This window comes from Rhinolophus ferrumequinum, chromosome 8 (genome assembly GCF_004115265.2).
Source record: "Rhinolophus ferrumequinum isolate MPI-CBG mRhiFer1 chromosome 8, mRhiFer1_v1.p, whole genome shotgun sequence".
Classification (NCBI taxonomy): Eukaryota; Metazoa; Chordata; class Mammalia; order Chiroptera; family Rhinolophidae; genus Rhinolophus; species Rhinolophus ferrumequinum.
Genome location: NC_046291.1, coordinates 667,391 through 682,583, shown reverse-complemented (window position 1 = coordinate 682,583; position 15,193 = coordinate 667,391). Strand labels below are relative to the sequence as shown.

The 15,193-nt window shown below is 53.0% G+C and overlaps 1 protein-coding gene across 4 annotated transcripts in view; it reads left to right on the top strand.

The window, feature by feature from the left end:
• The window catches only part of CROCC2 (ciliary rootlet coiled-coil, rootletin family member 2), a 66,721-nt gene that overhangs the window by 20,138 nt on the left and 31,390 nt on the right, over positions 1-15,193 (top strand). For all 4 annotated transcript variants that reach the window (XM_033111410.1, XM_033111411.1, XM_033111409.1 and 1 more), the window contains 10 exons: positions 168-264; positions 339-428; positions 577-759; positions 1,012-1,211; positions 2,866-3,027; positions 3,560-3,704; positions 4,164-4,310; positions 4,620-4,799; positions 10,942-11,135; positions 14,840-14,967. In XM_033111410.1, the coding sequence (XP_032967301.1) occupies positions 168-264; positions 339-428; positions 577-759; positions 1,012-1,211; positions 2,866-3,027; positions 3,560-3,704; positions 4,164-4,310; positions 4,620-4,799; positions 10,942-11,135; positions 14,840-14,967 (1,526 nt within the window). The remainder of the gene's footprint in view (positions 1-167; positions 265-338; positions 429-576; positions 760-1,011; positions 1,212-2,865; positions 3,028-3,559; positions 3,705-4,163; positions 4,311-4,619; positions 4,800-10,941; positions 11,136-14,839; positions 14,968-15,193) is intronic.

Here is a 15,193-nt window from a genome sequence, read left to right as displayed (position 1 = left end):
GAGGGCAGCTTCAGTGGGAACCGGGGAGACTGAAGGCCCAACCTGCTGCCACCGGGCGTGACTTTGGAGCGCCTGGGGGTCCACAGCTCCCTTGGCCACTGACAGTGCCAGGTCTTTGCTCTGTGCTGTGTTCTGACCCCACTCCCCGCCACCTGACTTCTCTCCAGACTCTCTGAGCAGACACTGCTGGTGGAGAAGCTCACAGAAGAAAATATGAAGAAGGAGAGCACCATCTCTTCCCTGAAAATGGACGTTCAGAGACTGGTGCGGGGGCTGTGAGACGGGTGGCTCTGCCCGGGGCATCTGCCGCCTCACTGAGGGGTCTGCCCTGGTCACAGGAGTCCGGGCACAGCAGAGGCCAGCCGGCACTGGACAACTTGAAGGGCGAAGTTGCGTCCCTACAGCACGTCCTGGACACCATCACAGAGGTGCAGGCCACCTGGGTCCCCTGTGGTACAGCAGTGGGGGGGCTGCAGGTCCCGGTGGGTCCCGCTGACCTGTGAGACAATCTGGAAGGTCCTGTCGGGCCGTGCCCTGAGCTCTCGCACCGCGTCCCTTCCTCCCTGCGCCCCGAAGGTGGCCCAGGCAGACTCGGGGTGCCCAGAGCTGGTGCGGAGCAGTGGCACTGAAGTGGAAGAGGCACAGGGACCCCGGAGGAGCCCCCCACGTACCGCGTCACGGACCCATTCCCCAGCAGCCCAGGACCCCGCACTGCGGGCCGTGCAGATAGCCCTTGAGAGGCGGCAGCAGCAGGAGCAGGTAGGCAGCCAGAGCCTGCCCCAGTCCCCACGGGGGGCAAAGCCAGGAAACCTGCCTGTTTGGCTGAGAGGCGCCATTACAGAGCCTACCTGCGGGTCACCCAGGTGAGCTGACTGGGGGGTCTCCACGGGCCTGCCCTGAGCCCCATGGCCCCAGGGGGTGGGCTGTAGGCCTAAGTACCTCCTGTCTGGGGGAGTGTGGGCAAAGGCCTGCCCAGACCAGAGGGGGCTTGCACGCACCCCCTCCCCCCAGGTGCTATGCCTGCAGCTGCAGGCCTCCCAGGTGGAGGTGGCCCAGCTCCGTGGGCAGCTATCGGAGAGGCAGCAGGAGCTACGGGCCTCTCGGAGACTCCTGCAGGAGCAGATGCAGGAGTGGGAGGACCTCCTGAACAAGCTGGAAGTGCAGAGCCAGGAGACGCAGCACTACAGGGCAGCCAGCGAGCTCCTGGGAAGGTGCCTCATGGGCTGGGCAGGGCAGGCAGTCCCTGCCTGGGGTGGGGGTTCCTCCCCAAGGCCTTCCATGTGGGAGGGAGAGGGCCATGTGTCCCAGACAGAAACTGCTTCTGGCCAGGCCACCTGCCCTCACCCCTCACCCCTCGCCTCCTGCCACCCCTCCCCCCGCCAGCAGTGAGCCCCCCTTCCCCTCATCTGCTTCCACCTGAGTCTACCCAGGACTCACCTTCCTGCCCTCTTCACTGGCATCCCAACCTCTCCACACTCTCCCCAGAGCAGGCTGTGCTCTCCCACCTCCTCCCTGGCTCCCAAGACTCCTCCTGGGGTCTTCTCCATCCTTCCAAAATGGTCCATAAAACCCCCATTCATTTCCCTCCCCGTCCATTGGGGTGGCCCACGTGCCCTCCTGGTGTCCTGTGAATCTGGTGGCTGTGGTGCAGTTGACATTGGGGCTCTCTGGACACTTCTGTGCATGTCTTACCACCCTGGGGTTGGTGGGAGTGGGGGTGGTGGGACGAGAACCCCCCAGGACTTACACTCCTGAGTGAGCGGCTCTGTGGGGCTTCCCACCCCACACACTGCCGAAGCCGGACAGACGTGGGAGCCAGACGAGGCTGCGTGTGAGCTGGGGCTCGGGAGGGCTTCCTGCAGGAGCAGGGGTGGGAGCAGACCCCCTCGCGCACCCCTGGGGGTCGGGACTCAATGACCCGACAGTGCGCTCAGTGCTGGGACAGGAGGCCCAAGGAAAACTTAGTCCCAATCCAGCCTTGAGAGGTGCACGGGGAGGGGCAAGGAGAGGGAGACAGGTCAGCTCCACCTGGCACAGGGTGTGGCAATGGAGGCGCTGAGGGCCCCTGGAGGGTGGAAGAGTTGGAGGGCAGGAAGGGCCTTTGGGGGAGGAGGGGAGCCAAGCTGTGCACAGGGCGAGGTGGGCAGGGGCCACAGCACCATGCCAGGAGGTAGAGGGCAGTGGGGGCCCGAGGGGAGCTGTTAGCAGGGGCCGAGGGGGCAAGCTGCAGTGTCCTGGAGACAGATGGACAGGCTCAAGGGGGCCCCTCAGCATGGGGGTAGGAGGGGCATTTGGAAAATGGGGGCTTCAGGGCCCAGGGCCAGAGGGGACAGCTAGGGTTCAGGTGCCTGGATGATGGATCACATGTGGTGAGGACTCCAAGTGAGCCAGCACTGAGTGCAGCTTAACAAAGGAATCTGGACTGGGCGGGTCCGGGGCCCTGTCGGGACAGGTGAGCAGGACAAGCAGATGTGGAGCTGGGGAGGGTGCAGGCCGGGGAGGTGTCCCTTCCTCCCAGCAAGTTGTGCAAGGACTGGCTGAAGTTGGCCTGCGCGTGGCAGAGGGATCAGCATGGGGACACCTCAGGAGGCACAGCCTGTATGCTCTAGGGGCTCCCACGGGGCCACCAGGAAGGGACAAGCCTGCTGGTGGCCACCCCATCTCGCAGGCCAGCCTGGTGCCAGAGGTGGCTGAATTTTCCTCGTCCCTCCCCATGCTTCCCTGAGCTGCCTGGCGGCCTCCATACCTGGCGCCCCCTGCCCTGCCATCCTGCCACTCACTGAGCTCAAATGTGCCCAGTGAGGGTCCTGCAACTCCCTTCCCCCATGCACGTCCGGCTGCCCACTCTCGGACCCCTGCTCCCAGAGAGAAGAAGGCTCTGGAAATGGAGGTGGAACAGCTGAGGGGGAAGCTGGAGGCTCGGGACACAGAGAAGAAAAGGCTGGAGGCCACGAACGCTGAGCTGCAGGATAGCCTGCTGCTGCGGGCACAGCAGGGCGAGCGGGACCTCCGGGAGCTGGAGACCAGGTGGGCCGGGCAGCACCACGTGCTCAGGCCCCTCTCTGGGCCTCAGTGTCATGTTCACTAAGGGGACCGCCTCCTTGCCTGAGGGAGTGGGAGGTGCCCAATGAGACAGCAGGGGTGCAAGACCCTCCAGGCTCCGCCCATGCTGGCCCATCACCCTGACACCCCAACACCCACCCAGAGCTGCCCCAGGCACATCCACTACCCCGAGCCCAGCAGAGGTGGCCGTCCCCCAGCATGTGGGCACATACTCTTCACCCAGGCGTGTCCACTGAGGCATGGACAGAGAACCCCACCCCACCCCAGCCCAGGCCAGTCCAGCCCAGGCCAGTCCAGCCCATTCATGGGCCTGGTCTTGACACTGTCCTGTGGACTCACTGACCTTGCAGCCTCCAGGGTGACCCTGGGCTCCTTTGGGGCTCCCTGGGCTTGGAGGGAGTTGCAGGCAGCCACCCTGCCTGCTGGGTGCTGTGAGGTGGCCCCCTCTTCCCCTGAGGCGTCCTCATGCCCTTTGTCTCTGGTTTTGGGACCTCAGTCAAGGGCGCCTGGAACAGCTGGAGGAGAAGGTCTCCAGGCTCAAGAAGGAGCTGATGTCGGCCCGGGAGGCACTGAACTCGGTCCAGCTGCAGAGGGACATCCTGGAAAGCGAGAAGGACACTCTGCACAGTGCCCTGGCCTGGGTACCCTCCATGCCCATGTCCCCTCTCCCACTGCGTGCTCTCTCTCCCACCATGTCTCTGCTCCTCACCCTCTTGGGCCCTCGGTCCACCCCAGAGCTCCCAAAGTCACCGAGGCCACCACAGTCCTGCCTCCTCAGCCACTGACCAGTGGACTCGAACCGTCCTCCCTGACGATGGCTACGCCACATCTCAGCGCCCTCTCGGCCACCCCGTCACCTCTCCTGGCTGCAGCCTTAGTACCCCGGGGCTTCTGTCTACTCCAGAGGCTGCCCGCCGTGGGACTCCTTCCACCCTGTCCCACCCAGAGCTCCAGCTTGCATACCTCCCATGATGCGGGACTCACTCCCTCCCCAGCATCAACAGCTCCACCTGGGGGAACGCTCTGTCCCTGAGCCTGAAAGCCCCCCCACCCCGTGTCCCCCTTGGGGTGACCGCTGCGCGCCCTCCCTCCCTCCCCAGGCCGAGATCAGCAATGCGGACCGGGACCTGCTTATGACCAGGCTGAAGTCAGAGGGGGTGGAGCAAAGGGACTCCCTGGCCAAAATGGCCTCCCTGATGGAGGGGCTGGCTCAGGACAAAGGCACCCTGAACCGCCTGGTCCTGCAGGTGAGACGAGGGCCCAGGTGGGCAGACCTTGCCCTGAGCCTCGCATTCTCCAGGGTGGCCGTGAGGCTCGGCCCCAGCGCTGGTTTCCAAGCCCAGGCCCCCATTTTTTATCCATCCTCTTGTCACCTTTTCCATTTCTGGACTGAGAAGGTTTGGGGGGGGACAAGGCCTCCAGAGGGACGAGGGGACCTGACAGCCCTGGCCGGGCCTGAGGGAGGGCAGGCGAGAGCAGGGCTGGGCCACCCATGGGGGCCGAGGGTGGGTGGTGCAGGGGCCTGGACACAGGCCCTTCCGCGCCCCTGCTGGCAGCTGGAGCAGGAGCGGGACCAGCTTCGGGAGCAGCAGAAGACGCTGGAGCGGGAGCAGGCAGGCGCCCGAGAGCAGCTGGAGCTGGTTTGGGCTGAGCGCAGGGGCCTGCAGCGGGCCTGTGGGCGCCTGGAGCGGCAGCTGGAGGGGCAGGTGGCCGGGCTGCAGGAGCGCGTGCACCAGGTGAGTCTCCACTCTCGGGACTGCTGCCCGGCCCCACCCTGCTGGCCGCCCCTTCCACTCTGGGGTGTGGACGGCCATGTCACATCCCACTGGCCCAGGGTGTCAGCACCTATGCTTTCTAACTGCAGTGCTCACTGATGGGCTGTGTTCAGAGGTGGCTTCCCCGTGGTGGGGGTAGGAGACAGGGACAGAGATGCACAGAAGACCTGTCCCCAGTGCCCAGGGGCTGGGTTCTGCCCCTCGTCAGAGGATCAAAGACCCATTGATTTCCACGCCCTCACCATTTCCTCCTGTCTTGTTTCTCTCCACACCTGAACTCCACAGTCATTCATTCGCCTGTGCAGTCGTTCCCAGGTCTTCTGTTGACATAAATCACGTGTGAAGGCGGAGGCCACTGGGGAGTGACAGTGAAGCAGTTTGCTTTTTTCTGATCCCAGCCTTGTTGGCCACCTGACAACCCTCTCCTTGCAGAGTTTTGGGCCCCCAGGGGCTTTCAGACGCCATGGCCCCTGTTACTTTGTGGACTCACTACAGCTTTGCTCCGTGTCTCCGACTCTGTCCTGTCCTTTCCTGGTCATTTGTTTTCTCTGTTTTTAATTGCAGTATGATTTACAGTCAGTAAGCCAGCACATAGTTCCGTGAGTTTTGACAATTGTACGCACCTGTGTAGCCACCACCTGTGCAGACACCACGAGGTCAAGGTGTAGAGCTGCTCCCCCAGCCCAGCAGGGTCCCTCGTGCCCCTCCAGTCACCCGTCCCCCCACCAGGCAGCCTCTGCTCTGCCAAGTACCAGCAGGACCCGGTCACAGAGTGCAGACACTTTTGTGTCCAGCTCCTCCCTCTCAACATGTCTTTAAGAGTCATCCATGTTGTTGGGTGTATCGAGAACATGTACTTGCTTTCCATGGTGATATTCCCTTGTGGGAATAAATCGTGTTTGCTGACCCCTCACCCATGGCTAGACATTTGGGTTGTTTCCGGTTTGGGGCTATAATGGACAAGACTGTTATGAACATTCGTGTATAAGTCATGACTTATGTTCTCATTTCTCTTGAGTAAATACATAGGAGTGAAACTGTGGAGTCACCGGGTAGGTGAGTGTGGACCTTTATAAGAAACTGTCCAGCAACTTCCCAAAGTGGTTCTGTCGTTTTACTTGACTGCCTGCAGCGTAAGGATCTCCAGCCACTCCCTGGCCTTGCCCACATTTGGTACCATCCGTTTCTACTTTTTATCTATCCTATGTGTATGACGTTCTATATCACGTGGTTTAATTTGCATTTCCCTGGTAACGAATGGTGGTAAGCACATTTCAATGTGCTTAGTGAATATTTGTAGACCTTATTTTGTCAAGTGTCTGTTCAAGGCTTTGGCCTATTTTTTATTTATGTTTTTTATTTTGGTTATGGCTGCATAGGAGTTCTTCACATATCTTAGATACAAGTACTTTGAATATTTTCAAGTTGGTGACTTGCCTATATATTTCCTTAATGGTATTTTTGATGGACAGAACTTTGCCAAAGTCCGATTAACTAAGGTTTTTAAAAACTTAGTATTTTCTAGGTCCTGTCTGAGAGATTTTTGCCTCACCCAAGAACAAGAAAATCTCCTCCTATGCTTTCATCTCGCTCTTACATGAAGTCTGTAATCCGTTTCAGGTTTATTTTTGTGTAGAGCCCTGGTTCTCAAAGGGCGCTCCGACCAGCAGCCTCAGACCTGGGAACATGTTAAAATCCTCAGGCCCACCCACGACCGACTGAGTCCAGAACTCTCTGGGTGGGGTCCAAAAATCTGGATTTTAGCCTCCAAGTGATTCTATACACACCAAAGTGTAAGAGCCGCTGGGGTAAGGTATGAAGTAGCAACTGAAGTCCACTGTCTTTCATGGTAATATCCAGTTGTTCCAGCACTAGTTTTTCAAAAGACTCTCCTTTCCCCCCTTGAATTATCTTGGTGACTTGTTAATCTGTGCAAATCGGTCCCTGTTCGTCCTTTCACCAAAACCACACTATCTTGAAAACTGTAGCTTTTTAGTAAGTCTTAGAGTTCGGTAATGTGTGTTCTCCAATCTTAGTCTTTTTCAAGATTGCTTTGGCTGTTCAAAGTTCTTTGTATATCCATATACATTTTAGAGGTTTGTCAATTTCTACCTCCCAAAAGCCCGCTAGAATCTTGGTGGGGATTGTGTTGACTTCATAGATCAACGGGAGAAGACTGGACGTCTTAACTGTATTGAGTTGTCCATCCATGAATATGGCCTATCACTCCATTTTTTCTGTACTGACTTCCTCTCGGCTGTGTTTTATAGTTTTTTTTAGTGTAGAGGCCTTGCACATATTTGATTAAATTAATACCTAAATTTGATATTATGGATTGCCTTGCTTTTGATTTTCTTTCCCTCTTGTTCATTACTAGTATATAGAAATACAATTTTACATATAACTTTGAATCATGCAACCTTGACAAATTCACTTGTAAGTACCAGGGTTTTACATGTGCATAATCACGTTATCTGTGAGTAACAACAGTTTTACCTCCTTTCTGATCTCACTGCCTTTATTTCTTCTCCTTTTAATGCGTTGGCTAAAGGCCAGCAGGACAAAGCTGAAAGGAAGTGCTGAGAGTGGTCGTCTTTCCACCAAGCCCGATCACGGGGAAAGAATTCCACAGTTCACCCTTAGGTGTGATGTGATCTGTAGGCTTTTTATAGATGCCCCTTATCAGATTGAGTATGTTCCATTCCATTCCTGGTCAGCTGAGAGATTGTTTAAAATCATGAATGGGTTCTGAATCCTGTGAAATGGTTTTTCTGTATCTGTTAAGAACAAAGATCATATCATTGTTCTTATTCTGTTAATGTGGTAAAGTATATCGGTTAATTTTTTACTGTTAAACCAACTTTGCATAGCTGAGATAAACCCTACTTGGTCATAAGTTAATAGATATTTTATATTTCTTTCAATTCAATTTCATACTATTAAGGAGTTTTCCATCTATACTCATGAGAAATGTTGGTCTGTAATTTTCTTTTCTTGTAATGTTTTTGTCAGATTTGGGATCAGGGCCTCATAAAATAAGTTGGGAAGTGTTCCTTCTTCCTGTTTCCTAAAGTGTTTTCAAGTTGGTGTCATTGCTTCCTAAACGCTTGTCGAATTCACTAGTGAAGTTGTTTGAGTCTGGAGTTTTCTTTGTGAGAAAAGTTTTGATAATGAATTCAATTTCTTTAACAGATATAGGGCTACTCAGATTTCCTATTGTTTCTTATGGCTGTTTTCGTCTTCATCCTAGTAGTTTTGCTTGTTGCATTTTTATTATCATTCAGTTCAAACTAGTCTCTCATCTTCCGTGTGATTTATTCTTTGATTATTTAGATGCATATTGCCTGATTTCCAAATATAGGTATTTCCTAACTATCTCATTGTTACCTGTTTCTACTATAATTCCATTACGGTCAGAAAACATACTCCATGTTATTTTAGTCGATTTAAATGTATTGATGCATGTTTTATGGCTCAATCTATTGTCTTGTTGAGCATTCCACGGTGATGTGAAGTATTCTGCTATTGGTGAGTGTAGTGTCTATAAATATTAAGTCTAGTTGCTTGACAGTGTTGTTTAAATATTCTGTGTCCTTACTGGTTTTTGTTTATTTGTTTGTCTTGCTTTATTTAGCTGGTTGTTTTTGTCTACTTATCCTACCGTGTTTCCCAAAATAAGACCTAGCCAGACCATCAGCTCTAATGTGTCTTTTTGAGCAAAAATTAATATAAAACCTGGTCTTATTTTAATATAAGACCCAGTATAATATAATGTAATGTAATGTAATGTAATGTAATGTAATGTAATGTAATGTAAAACATAATATACCGGCTCTTATATTAATTTTTGTTCCAAAAGACACATTAGAGCTGATGGTCCGGCTGGGTCTTCTTTTCAGGGACACACGGCATCAGTTAGTAACAGAAGGACATTAAAATTCCTATGATGGTGGGATTTTCTCTGTCTACCTTTAGTCCTGTCCATTTTTGCCTCAAATATTTTGAATTCCTATTACTACTTGCATACATATTGGTATTATATCTTCATACGAATTGACCTTTTAATCATTATAGAATGTCCCCTCTTATCTCTAGTAATACTGTTTTTATTATTATCTACTTTTCCTGATAATCGATATGTCCTCCCAGTCTTAGAAGCCTGCTGCCGTAGGTCAAGTTGCCAGCCTTTTGGCTAAGGCTTTGTCCTTGGTTCCTGAAGCTTTGCACTCTTGCTACTTAGGAGCTGACAGGTCCCTCAAGGGGAAATCTGCAGTAGAAGGTCAGGCTCACTTGAATCCATGTCTCTCAATAATCAGGCCCCTTTGGGTTGTGGCTGCTTTGGCATTTCTAAGGCCTTCACACAGATATGTCGGAGCTGCATTGTGCAGGTTTTCTAGCTGCGCCAGGTGGGAAGGTTGGTCTTCAACAATCTACTTCACCACGATCAGAAGCAGGAAGTCCTGGTCTTTCTTTTTGAAGAATATTTTTGCTGGGTATAGCATACTAGGATAGCCATGTTTTCTTGCAGCATTTTGATGAATCCATTACACTATCCTCTGACTTTCATTGTTGCTGTTGGGAAGTCAAATGTAGGTTTTACTGTTACTCATTTAAAGGTTGTGTGTATGAGTGTGTGTGTGTGTGTGTGTGTGTGTGGTTTCTTTCCCCTCTGATTTTTAAAGATATTTTTTTTTTATTTTGGTATTCAGAAATTTTACTAAGATATATCCATGTGACATTTTCTTTGTGTGTGTTCTTTTGGGGTATTATAGCTCTTTCTAAATCGGTGGCTTGGTTTATTTTATTAGATTTGGAAAATTCTTGTCCAGTATCTGTTCAAAAATTCTCTCTCCTCTCCCTCTGTAACTCTAATTATACATATGTTGGATCTTCGTACCTTGTCCTGTATGTCTATTACACTCTTTTCTGTATTTTCCATCCTTTTTTCTCTTCATGAGCCAGTCTTAATACATTCTTTTGTCTGTCTTCCAGATTATTAGTCTTCTCTTCTGTCTCATCTGTCATTGAACCATTAGATTTATTAATTCTGGTTATTGTATTTTAAAATTATGTTGTTTATATTTAGTTTCTAGTTCTATTATGAATTTCTACATCTTGCTACTCATCTTCTTGAACATTTAATCACAGCTATTTTAAAGTCTGTGTATGATAACTCCAGCCTCTGGATAGCCAAAAAGACAGAGAGGCATCTGTTCTTACATGTGGTTTTTACATATGGTCTTATCTCCTGATATGCCTGGTAATATTGATTAAATGCCTAAATGTCATACATAAAAACTATAGAAATAATTTGATAGTGCCATCCTTCTTCTAGAGAGCATTTACTTTGGATTCTGGCAGGCAGTGAAAGTAGGTGATCCCCATCATTCATGACTGAAAAGATTCAAGGCTGAGTTCCAGTTGTTATGAGGGATGGACTATTTCTGACCCCCAAAGTGTGAAGGCCTTCTGTGACTACAGCTGGAGACCTGGGGTGTTTATCAGGGCCCTTCTGCTTTCATGGCCCTGAGTTTGAGTTTTGGGGCCCCTAAGGCCATAGTACTGCCAGAAGCTCTCTCTGGCTTCCCAATTTCTCAGCCAAAACTTTTAAATCAGCAAATGTTACGAGACGGGAAGAGATAACAAATGGCTCATTCCTCTATTACCTTCTCTCCAAGCTCTTGGCATCTTTGGTCCCAGCTGCCTTGGCAGCTCTCTGAGGCTTTATACACATTCCATGATCTATTTCACCTAGATGTTTGTGATGCCCTTGGTGGAAGTGTTACTCTGCCATAACCTGGTTGTCTGTCACCTTCTATTGCTATTTCCATGCAGTGTTTCCTGCTGCCTGGACATTTGTGGCTCAACCAAGAGTCCATTTAGATTGGCAGCTGGGAGTGGTCAGTTCAGTAACTCCTCCATCATGGTGAGGTGCCCCTCTACTGTGAAAACACACCTGTGTGCATCTGAGGTCTGATGTGTCATACCCACTGTCCTCCTCCACCTTTGCCTCCATGACATTCTGCATGAAATCACCTCTTCTGAAGTCCTTTTCCCTTAAGAGGGCCCCTCTCCCCCCCACTCTCCCCTCCCCCCTCCATAGGTCACATGCAAGAAGCAGGCCCTAGAGGAGCAGCTGGCCCGGAGCCGGGAGGACCGGGAGGCCCAGATGGACACTCTCCAGAGGGCCCTGCAAGAGAAGGAGGCTTTGTCTGAGCAGCGGGCCCAGCTGCTGGCCAAGCAGGAGGCCCTGGAGAGGCAGGGCCAGCTCATGGCTGAGGAGGCAGCTGATCTCAGGTACCCGGGGCCCACGGGCGGGCGTGTCTGATGGCGTCGCCCTCAGAGAACCTGCAGTGTAGCAGGGGCCCGGTACTCACTCAGCACCTGCCGCGCAGGCAGGTGTGTCTCCTGGGAGAGGGGCTGTGAGAGAGGCGCCCACACCTCTTCAGCAGAGGTGAGAGCAGTGGGAGCTCGGAGACGGCCTTCCTAAGGAGTGGCTGCGCTGACCAGGTGGCAAGGAGCAGAAGGACGTGGGATATCTTGCTCATGGATCTGGGAAGTTCAGGGTCCCCATAGCTTCAGGCAAGGCTGGATCCAGGCACTCCCACAGTGCCCTCAGGATCCTGCCCCTCCCCGCTCAGTGCTGTTCTCGGGCAGGCTCAGGGTGAGAGGTGGTAAGATGGCCTGTGGCCATTTCAGGCTTCCCTCTCTAGCAGACACAGAGTGCCCTTCTCTCCACAAGACCCAAGAGCTGTTGCTATTGGCCATCTCGAGCCACTTGACATCCCTGAGCCAATCCTGGGAGTCGCAGGGCTGAGATTGGCAGGCTGGGGTCACATGCCTGTCCCTGGAGTCGGGGGTGGTGTCAGCCCTAGGGAACCATGAGGCTGAGAGCAGGGATACGGTGGGCACCAAAGACCGTGGGGTCCACTTCTGGAAGCCGTGGAATGAGCAGTTTGGACAGCACCGGGGGTGCCCTGTAGGCTGTCGCCTGGTGAGCTGAGCTCATCCCATGGCCTCCATGGAAATCCAAAAGCTGATGGCTTTCTGGACCTTGAGGCTGTTCTCAGGGACATCTAAGTATTTTTGTTGAAAAGATTTCCCCCTGGAATTCCAGAATCTGGGGGTCATGAGAAACCTTGGCGTCCCAGATCATCTTCACAAACTTCTCCAAGTAAAAGCTTGCACAGAAATCAGAACCAAAGCCTGACGCAGGCTGCTGTGTTGGCAGGAGCAGAGAGGTCCCAGACCCCGCCCATGGCTACCTCCCAGACCCTACGGGTGCTCAGGAGAGCAGAGATTAGAGGCCGCTTTCTTCCTGCCAACATTTGCTGCCTGGATCACAGGCCCTGGTCAGAGGCTTCAGGGACCGGGTCCTGCCCGCTGGGCCGAGGGCCCTGCAGCCCCCAGGCAGAGTCACACACCTGCTAGGCAGCATTTCATGATGACCAGCTTGAGCTTCTGGTGACAGAACATGTCCTTAAACCACATCTGCCTGGCACACACAGTGTGTGTTCATCTGGCTGGTTCAATGGGGCCGGAGGGTCTGGCCGCCACAGTTCAGTGAGCTCCCAGGGCACGCTGACGACCATGCGCTGTGAGAAGTCCTGCTCCAGCTCCTCATTCCGATGAAACCTCCCACGGTTGGCCTGATGTCGGGGGCCCCGGGTTTGCCATCCTCCAGCCCCACTCCAGCCCTCACAAGGCTGAGCTCTGGGAACACTGGCACGCTCTTCAGCCAGCGAGATGGACTGGGGTCCCACCACACCCCTCCATGCACCGTTGCTGGCCATGCCAGGCCTCTGCCCAGGAGGCTGAGGTGTCCTTGGCGCCTGTGGAGGGAGAGACGGGATGCACCCTCGGGTTCCCAGGCCTCTGGGTACAGACTCAGCAGCAGGAGCCACGTCTGCCGGAGGACACCTGGAGACCTGGAGGGCACCTGGGAGGAGGAGGGCTCCAGGTGCATCTGAAGGAGGCTTTTCCACAAGCAGAGCTGGGAAGAGCAGTCCAGGCAGAGGGAGTGCTGATGCAGGAAATGGGGGACATGTGGGGTGCTGACGAGCATAGGGGCAGGAAGGGGGACCAGGACGTTTCTGGGCCTGCAGACGTGGGAGAGCCCCAGGAGGTGTAGAGATGTCCAACTCCCGACGAAGGTGACAGTGGTGCAGGGACCCGAGCAAGACTGGGCAAGGCCCCAGGACCCACGGCTTCCCCACCCACTGACTAGTGGGGCTGTGCATAAGCTGTTAGTGTGTCCCTGTGGGTGTTCATGGTGTGTTGTTTGCTTGGTTGTTTTTCTCACCGTCTGTCACCTAGCACAGCAGGGCATAGCAACAGTTAACGTGTGCTCACCAGCTGGTTGATGGCTGATGGACTGGCGGTGGGAAACTCAGGTGCTTCATCACCCTCTCCAGAAATGGGTGCTACTGCCAGCTGCTGTGTGCCATTCGGGTGTTTTCTGAGCAATCCCATCTCGTGCAAGACAGGAGTCACTCTGTGTGTGGTTCTGCTGCTGCTTCTCAGAGCAGCTCCCTCTGTGACAAGAGAATAGGGAAGAGTTTCCTCATCCTCGTTACAACTGACAAATGAACTATAATTCATAAACCAGTCTGCAGTCCATCAGCATTGACGCCAAGTCCAATTCACACCCTAGGAAAAGCCACAGTGAGCGTCTTTGCACATGTTCATGTGTATTTCCAAAGTACTGACACCTAGAAGTGGAACTGCAGGCTCAAAGATAGGCACACTTTAAGTTTTGAAAGTCTTTCCCCCACCCTGTCCCCCCGGGCTTTGGCCTTCATACCCTTACCAACTGAATATTACCATTATTTTTTATTTTTTTTTAAAGATTTATTGGGAAAGGGGAATTTATTGGGGACTTTATTGGGGAACAGTGTGTACTTCCAGGCCTGTTTTCCAAGTCAAGTTGTTGTCCTTTCAATCTTAGTTGTGTCAATCTTAGCCGTTCAGCTTCAAGTTGTTGTTCTTTCAGTCTTAGTTGTGTCGGGCGCAGCTCAGCTCCAGGTCCAGTTGCCGTTTTCTAGTTGCAGGGGGCGCAGCCCACCATCCCTTGCAGGAGTTGAACCGGCAACCTTGTGGTTGAGAGGACGCGCTCCAACCAACTGAGCCATCTGGGAGCTCAGCGGCAGCTCAGCTCAAGGTGCCGTGTTCAATCTTAGTTGCAGGGGGCTCTGCCCACCATCCCTTGCGGGACTTGAGGAATTGAACTGGCAACCTTGTGGTTGAGAGCCCCCTGGCCCATGTGGGAATCGAACTGGCAGCCTTTGGAGTAAGAGCATGGAACTCTAACCGCCTGAGCCACCGGGCCGGCCCCTGAATATTACCATTATTTTATCTTTGGGTAATCTAACACATGATCAATAATGCCTCGTGGCTGTGATTTGAATCTCCTTGAATACCAGCAAGGTTAAGCAAGGGTTGTATGTTTATTCATCATTTGTGAGGTATTTTGTGAATAAGAGTCATTTTTCTGTCAGATCAGCAGACTTTCTGTCGTTGCTTGGTGGAGCTCTCTGCATACGGCAGGCATTGACCTTCGTATATTGAGTGCAGATCTTTTTATCCTAGTCCCTTGTCTTTGAAGTTGGTTTGTGGAACCGTGTCTGCGTTAAGGCGCCTCCTCCCTCTCTTTACTTGTGCTCAGATCTGTGAGCCTCTTTATTTCTGTCTTCCAGCTTTTGTGTCTTGCATAAGATGGTTATAAAATACCCGTCTGTGATTTTTCTACTATTTGTATAGTTCCAAGTTGTTTAGTTGTTGTTTTTTCATTTAGCTTTTAATCCATCTGAAACGTTTTTTTGTGTAGGGTTCGATTTGTTGTTCAAGATACCAGACGAATAAGATGTCCTGTTACCCTCTGATTTACCAGCGCAGCCTTGCGGGCACTGTTCTGCCATCTAGCAAATAGGCCCTGGCTGTCCCTCGTCCCCTGTCGGCAGGATCACCAGGGTGACTCGCCACTGTCTGATGCATCTCTGCAGGGCCGAGCGGGACTCGCTGGAGAGAAGCCTGTTTGAGGCCCAGCAGCTGGCAGAGCAGCTGCAAGAGCAGCGGGAACAGCTAGCGGGAGAGGCCCAGAGCGCCCGGCTTGCTCGGCAGGCCCTGCAAGGTGCTCGCAGCGGCTCCCTCCGCTCCTCCTGCCCCTCAGCACCCACAAGGGCCCCTTCAATAAGCTCAGTCCCAATGTGCTGCTGCCACTCCCAGCACCCAGGAGGGGCACGCACATGGGCCTGGAGCCTATGTGTCTGAATGGGTCCTGCCACCACTTCCTGTGAGTTGTGGGCCCTTGCGTGGCCTGCTTCCAGCCCTGGTCCGAGGCTCAGAGATGGGTTGTG